We start from the raw sequence: 7,500 nt of genomic DNA on the forward strand, positions 1-7,500 counted from the left end.
ACAGGTACGCACACAGGTATACACACAGGTACACACACAGGTACACACAGGCACACACACAGGTACACACAGGTACACACAGGTACACACACAGGTACACACAGGTACACACAGGTACACACACAGGTACACACAGGTACACACAGGTACACACACAGGTACACACAGGTACACACAGGTACACACACAGGTACAGGTTTTTTAAATAATCACATTTCTTTTTTTAAACGTTGTCATTCAGTCTTGCCTTTTTTATTTTTATTTTACTTAATCAAGTCATTTGTTTATTTCCTTACTTTTATTTATTTTACTATTTTTGATCCAAAGTTGTTTTTACATTATTTTATTACTTAATTATTCATGTTTTCAACAATAAAAGTATTTTTATTTCATTCACTTTTTTAACATTTTATTTTAACGATACTTCCGGTCCGTCTGTGTGCAGGTCAAAGGTCACCGTGTGTGCCCCACCCCGCGGGGAGCAGGAAGGAGGAGGAGGAGGAGGAGGAGGAAGAGGAGAGCAGGGGGAGGATGGAGCTGTCCCTGCTCAGACAGCAGTACCGCAGCACCACAGACACCCAGAGGAGACACACTCAGGTGCTGCTCTTCCGGACAGGTGAGCCCCCCCCCCCCCCCCCCGAACGGTCACCTGCCGGGAGACACGCTCACGTGACTGAGGTGGACGTCAGGCAGGAAATTTAAACTGAGGAGTTTCGGTGGGGGAGGGGGTCAGTAGGGTGGTTTGTAACCTCGTGGAAAACGTTTATTTTTTCCGGTCAGGAATGTTTAAAAGTAAAACCCGGACTTCCTGTCTGACATTTCAAAATAAAAGCACGACGGACAGGCGTTGTACTGAGGCTTCGACAGCAGAAGTATTCACATCATTTACTGAAGTGGCTGAGCAGTACTGCAGTGTACAAATACTCCACTACAAGTAAAGGTACTGCATTCAAAGTCTGACTGAAGTAAAGGTACTGCAGTACTCAGTGTAGTGTACAGTAGTAAAAGTACTGCAGTACTCAGTGTAGTGTACAGTAGTAAAAGTACTGCAGTACTCAGTGTAGTGTACAGTAGTAAAAGTACTGCAGTACTCAGTGTAGTGTACAGTAGTAAAAGTACTGCAGTACTCTCAGTAGGCTACTCAGTGTAGTGTACAGTAGTAAAAGTACTGCAGTACTCAGTGTAGTGTACAGTAGTAAAAGTACTGCAGTACTCAGTGTAGTGTACAGCAGTAAAAGTACTGCAGTACTCTCAGTGTAGTGTACAGCAGTAAAAGTACTGCAGTACTCAGTGTAGTGTACAGCAGTAAAAGTACTGCAGTACTCAGTGTAGTGTACAGTAGTAAAAGTACTGCAGTACTCAGTGTAGTGTACAGCAGTAAAAGTACTGCAGTACTCTCAGTGTAGTGTACAGTAGTAAAAGTACTGCAGTACTCTCAGTAGGCTACTCAGTGTAGTGTACAGTAGTAAAAGTACTGCAGTACTCAGTGTAGTGTACAGTAGTAAAAGTACTGCAGTACTCAGTGTAGTGTACAGCAGTAAAAGTACTGCAGTACTCAGTGTAGTGTACAGCAGTAAAAGTACTTTGTGTACCCTCACAGTCTCAGACGAGCTGTCACAGGCCGTCTGCATCATCCCCGTCACTCAGGGTCTGACGTCGCCATGGGAACCAAACAGCTGCTCCCCCCCGGCCGTGACCTCTGACCCCGACCCCTGGCACGTCCACCTGGGCCTCCACCGGCGCTCCCGGCCCGGCGCGGTCGCTCAGCTCGCTGCCTCGTCCCCAGAAACGACAAACACCAACAGTTCCTCCCGGTCAGTCGCTTTAGATGATCACTTCATCATGGAAAGGATCCCTCCAGAGATAGATCCTTTAAGATCCTTTTGGTTTAACCACAAACAGCACACACACCAGACTACATTCACTAAAACAGGGATTTTAGAGCTGCTGGTCTGCTGCTGCCTCCGTCAGTCAGTGTGTTTGTGTTATTGTTGTTTTAAAGGTTTAGTTCAGACCCAACTCAATAACAGTGTAAGACACAACAACATAAACAAACGCAGCAGGACGCAGGTGTTGCTGTTCTACCACAGCCTTGATCAGCTAGTTGCAGCAGCAGAGCAGCAGCTCTAAAACCTCTGTTTTAGTGAATGTAGTCTGGTGTGTGTGCTGTTTGTGGTTAAACCAAAAGGATCTTCCAGGTCTCTCTCTGTAGGGATCCTTTCCATGATGCTGTCACACACTTAGAATAACACTCTGAGCCTGTCAGTGGATCAAACAAGCTCTTTTAGTGGACCTACTGTGATCAGGTGCAGTTGTCCCAAACGATCACGTTGCAGCCATTGCAGCCCGTTTGGTGGCTGCTGGCTGAGGTGATCTACTGGTGATCTACTGGACCAGTTCCAACACTTTTACTACCTACCAGTCACTCAGACACCAGGATGTGGACACAGGGGAACCCACCAGAGTCCTCCTGACGTACTTGTCAATGTCTTTGCTCTCCAGACGTTCCTCGTCATCCTTGGAGACCTGCACCCTCCAGCAGGATGTGGATCCAGCACTGGGTCCACACAGCAGCTCCAGAGAGACGTCCCCCTGCAGCTCCTCCAACAGCACCACAGAAGAAGAGCACTCCGACACTGACGGATCCAGAGGAGCCCCAGGTCCTGGACCCTTAGAGGGAACCAGAGGAGACTCAGATGGGATCGATCCAGTCCAGGATTCTGGCTCTGGTCCAGCTGATGCCTCGGAGCATCAGAGTCTCAGTGATGGATCCACAGAGGGTCGTCGGGGCTCTGATGGAGGCTCCGCCCCCCGTGGCTCCACCGCCAGCCTCCACAGAGACCTGAGGGAGAACCAGTCCACAGGTAGAAGAACCACCAATGGCGTCCTGCCGACCGCCGCCACCTCAGCGTGGAGAGGCTCCGGGAGGTTGGCGGCCCCAGCCCTCAGGTTCACCAGGCAGCTGAGTGTGGGCGGGGTGGGCTCTTCCTCAGGGGGCCACCATGACCTGAACTACCACCCGTTCCCCAACAGGAAGCCCCCGAGGATCTCCGAGGCCGCCAGGAGGCTGGGGATGTACTCGTCCTTCTGAGGAGGAGAGAAAGAGTCCAAAGAGAGGCGGAAAAATAAATAAATCAAAAACACAGAAATAATGAAAGAAATGATGAAATCAGCACTAAGTTCATGATTCTTTAGTTTTACAGGAGTTCATTTTTGTTTTAAAGTGCTCTCTAATTTTTCAGATGCTAATTAATTAATATGACACTCGTTATTTTCACAATAAGAGTCCTCTCTGATGTCACCCATGTTCACTTCAAAATTAAAGTCTGCTGAAAGACAACAGTAATCTGCTCAGCTCCTTCCTGCTATACATTTATATATATATCATTTTAGATTTCTTATTGTTTTATATCTCTAATTCATTCCATTTAAATTTTTTTGTTGTTGTTTTATGTATTTTGTTTTTAGTATATTTCCCCTTGTTTAATTCCTTTTATTTATTTTATATTTTATTCGCCTCTTTCTAAACGCGTCCTGTCTTTTGACCCTCGTACGGCGCCGTAGAGAGTCGAAGATTGTCTATACTGAAGAAGATGAGCCTCTGTTCTGTGACGTACCCGTCGGGCTGCTTCGCTTGGCTTCGGCTGACGTATGTTACGTCACCGGACCGTGAGACGTGCTCGGAGTGAGAGCTCCTCCCCGCTGTCATCATCTCCGTCCGGGAAACGACAAACGCACAAAAACAACATCGCGGAGCGGACGGTCACCGGACATTTAACGGACACTACCGACCGCGGAGCTGCCTGTCATCGAGTCCTCTCACACCACGGTAACGCCCGCGAGGAGTTCACAGTCTTAGGGACAAATTTACAGCATAAAAACAGCGAAAAGAGCTTTGAGGCTGTGAGAGAAGAGCAAATGTTAGCTAGCAGCTGTCTGAATTCAACAAAAACTGCGTCACTCCCGCTAAATCTTCTTAATTTCCCTAATTAGATATTTAATTTAACGTCAACTAAGTATTAGTTGGGTGAGTGGGAGGTAGCAGTATTTGTGAAGCTAGCTAAATGGCTAGTTTATCTTATTTTTAGACTATTTAAATGTGGGACACTTGTGTTTAAAGCGGTTTGAAGTTTTATTAGTGAAGCGCTCTTCCGGTCTGCACGCGCTCTGAACTGGTTTAACTTCTCTAAAGTTTGGAGAAACCTAGAGACAAGGCTCTACAGACACCGGGTCCTACATTTCCCATCATGCAATGCATACAAATAACTCAGTTGAGTAATTTTCCCCCAGTGAGGACGGAGGAGTCGTTGTCTTTAAAATCTGTAATCTGTTTGTTTTATTTTGAAAAACCTCTTCCTGTCAGAGCTCTGGCTGACACTGACGTGAATCTGACTTCTGTAGGTACGGGGTTAGGAACTGATGATACTCACAGCTTCCTCCTCCTCTTCCTCCTCTCCTCCTCCTCCTCCTCTCTTCCTCCTCTTCCTCCTCTCCTCCTCTTCTTCCTCCTCTCCTCCCTCCTCCCTCCTCTCCTCCTCTCCTCCTCTCCTCCCTCCTCTCCTCCTCCTCCTCCCTCCTCTCCTCCTCTCCTCCTCTCCTCCCTCCTCTCCTCTCTCCCCCCCAGAAGATGGCGGAGCAGAACACGGAGGCAAAGCTGAAGCTCCAGCTGAAGCAGGAGAGGATCCAGCTGTGGAACCCCCCCTACACCGACGAGAACAACCAGCCGGGACAGCAGCACATGCAGGTCAGCTGACCCCCACCTGTATGACATCACCGATCACTCACCTGTATGACATCACCACTAATGACAATGATAGTAATAATAATAATAATAAAGTGATATTAACGGTAATAATAACGACATTAACGTAATAATAACGATATTAACAGTGATAATAATGACATTAACGACATTAACGGTAATAATAACGATAGTAACGGTAATAATAACGACATTAACGTAATAATAACGATATTAACAGTGATAATAATGACATTAACGACATTAACGGTAATAATAACGATAGTAACGGTAATAATAACGACATTAACGGTAATAATAACGACATTAACGTAATAATAACGATATTAACAGTGATAATAATGACATTAACGACATTAACGGTAATAATAACGATAGTAACGGTAATAATAACGACATTAACGGTAATAATAACGACATTAACGTAATAATAACGATATTAACAGTGATAATAATGACATTAACGACATTAACGGTAATAATAACGATAGTAACGGTAATAATAACGACATTAACGGTAATAATAACGACATTAACGTAATAATAACGATATTAACAGTGATAATAATGACATTAACGACATTAACGGTAATAATAACGATAGTAACGGTAATAATAACGACATTATCGGTAATAATAACGATATTAACGGTAATAATAACGACATTAACGGTAATAATAACGACATTAACGTAATAATAACGACATTAAGGTAATAATAACGATATTAACGGTAATAATAACGACATTAACGGTAATAATAACGACATTAACGTAATAATAACGATATTAACGGTAATAATAAAGGCGTCAGGCGTCACGGCCTCTGATCGTCTCTCTGGTGTGTGTCGTCGTCAGGAGCTGGCGGAGCGCTACGCCCCTCTGCTGTGTCTGTCGGTGTCGGAGGTGGGCGGAGCCCTGGAGACGGTGCGGGCGCAGGCGGTGAAGAGAGGCAAAGGAAACAAGGCGTTCAGGGAGACTCAGGTGGCCACGGTGGAGCTGCTGCTGCCCAGAGACAGCAAGAAGGTGGAGGTCATGTCAGTGATGATAGCAGTGATGTGTTTACAGCACGCTTTGCCTGAAGCTGTCTGTGTGTGTGTGTCTGTGTGTGTGTGTGTGTGTGTGTGTGTGTGTGTGTGTGTGTGTGTGTGTGTGTGTGTGTTTTCAGGATCCAAAGATGAAGAACTATCTGGAGACGAGGCTGGACGTGTTGGTTCAGGAGGTGGTTGACAGGTACACACACACACACACACACACACACACACACACACACACACACACACACTGATTTGTTGTGCTGACTGTGTGTGTGTGTGTGTGTGTGTTCGTTCCTCTGCTGTAGGATTTCAGACCAGTTTGGCCTCAAACACATCAAACTGATCCTCAACGGGAAAACTCTGAGTGTGGGTGAGTGCTCTACCTGTTAGCGTCCATTTCTCCTCCTCTGCTCCTGCTCTAATGTCAGTCAGTGTTCGTAGTCATGGAGAAGTCTGACTGTGTTTGACAGTGACATCCTGTAACGTGTGTGTGTGTGTGTGTGTGTGTGTGTGTCAGACCAGCGTCTGGACGAGCAGGGCGTGAAGAACCACAGTAAGATGATGGTGCTGAAGGTGAGCGACGCTGAGTGGAAACAGCAGCTGAGCGAGGAAGAGGAGAAGAAGAAGAACCACAACGAGAGCGTCCAGAGGACCCAGAAGGGCTTCCAGATCCTGTCAGAGAGAGGTGATGTAGTCTGGTGTGTGTGCTGTTTGTGGTTAAACCAAAAGGATCTTCCAGGTCTCTCTCTGTAGGGATCCTTTCCATGATGCTGTCACACACTTAGAATAACACTCTGAGCCTGTCAGTGGATCAAACAAGCTCTTTTAGTGGACCTACTGTGATCAGGTGCAGTTGTCCCAAAGGATCACGTTGCAGCCATTGCAGCCCGTTTGGTGTCTGCTGGCTGAGGTGATCTACTGGTGATCTACTGGACCAGTTCCAACACTTTTACTACCTACCAGTCACTCAGACACCAGGATGTGGACACAGAGGACCAGGGGGAGAAACAGGGGAGTGAAAATGATTTAAACAGTAGAGGCCAGACGGAGACATTGGGTGGAGAAGATGCTTCAGATGTCAGAGTGATGGTTTGATGTAGTTTGTCTGTGACTGTGTTTGTCAGACGGCAGTGAAGACCCAGACACCACCCCCTTCCTGGAGATCGCAGACCAGAGGGGAAACCCACTGAAGATCCCGCACAAGGAGAAGAAGGTAGAGAGAACACACACATTAAGTGATGATGATGATGATGATAAGTCCTCTGCCTGGAGCTCTTGTAATGGCATCGTCTCTTCTTCTGTGGTGGTTTAATGGCTCCACCTGCTGGTCGCCTCCAATCAGCTCCTGACATTCACACAGCAGGAGAGGATGGAGACAAACAGAACTTCATGTTTTATTTTGATGATTTTTCTGGAAACTTGGTTAAAGTTTGTGTTAAATTTGAATGGAAACATGTTTATGTTCTGATGTAGAAGCTCTTCTTTACTAGCAACACCTGAATGCAGCATCACATACAGCTGAACTGAAACACGATCATCTGTTTCTTACTCTTAAACTTGTAAGTACGATATCATAACCTGTGTGTGTGTGTGTGTGTGTGTGTGTGTGTCAGGCTCTGATCCTGGCCATGGGTTTCCATGAGAAAGGTCGTTCTCTGATGAAGAAGAAGCAGTTTGACAACGCGCTGTGTCACCTGCTGC

General features: G+C 46.2%; 2 protein-coding genes across 3 annotated transcripts in view; both read left to right on the forward strand.

Annotated features, from left to right (window-relative positions):
* The window catches only part of LOC139220940 (uncharacterized), a 4,780-nt gene extending 1,536 nt beyond the window's left edge, over positions 1–3,244 (forward strand). The window contains exons 2-4 of the mRNA XM_070852833.1: positions 446–616; positions 1,601–1,814; positions 2,503–3,244. Coding sequence (XP_070708934.1) covers positions 446–616; positions 1,601–1,814; positions 2,503–3,091 — 974 coding nt within the window. The 3' untranslated portion in view covers positions 3,092–3,244. The remainder of the gene's footprint in view (positions 1–445; positions 617–1,600; positions 1,815–2,502) is intronic.
* A 467-nt stretch (positions 3,245–3,711) lies between these two features.
* nub1 (negative regulator of ubiquitin-like proteins 1) overlaps positions 3,712–7,500 on the forward strand; it is an 18,979-nt gene continuing 15,190 nt past the window's right edge. Inside the window, exons 1-8 of one of the 2 annotated variants that reach the window (XM_070852825.1) lie at positions 3,712–3,829; positions 4,628–4,744; positions 5,621–5,788; positions 5,931–5,995; positions 6,105–6,169; positions 6,317–6,484; positions 6,924–7,012; positions 7,413–7,500. The exon at positions 7,413–7,500 is cut by the window's right edge and continues 19 nt beyond it. In XM_070852825.1, coding sequence (XP_070708926.1) covers positions 4,628–4,744; positions 5,621–5,788; positions 5,931–5,995; positions 6,105–6,169; positions 6,317–6,484; positions 6,924–7,012; positions 7,413–7,500 — 760 coding nt within the window. In that variant the 5' untranslated portion in view covers positions 3,712–3,829. Of the gene's footprint in view, positions 3,830–4,624; positions 4,745–5,620; positions 5,789–5,930; positions 5,996–6,104; positions 6,170–6,316; positions 6,485–6,923; positions 7,013–7,412 lie in introns of both variants that reach the window. The other variant, XM_070852824.1, reaches the window with a different exon arrangement.

This window comes from Pempheris klunzingeri, chromosome 21 (genome assembly GCF_042242105.1).
Source record: "Pempheris klunzingeri isolate RE-2024b chromosome 21, fPemKlu1.hap1, whole genome shotgun sequence".
NCBI lineage: Eukaryota > Metazoa > Chordata > Actinopteri > Acropomatiformes > Pempheridae > Pempheris > Pempheris klunzingeri.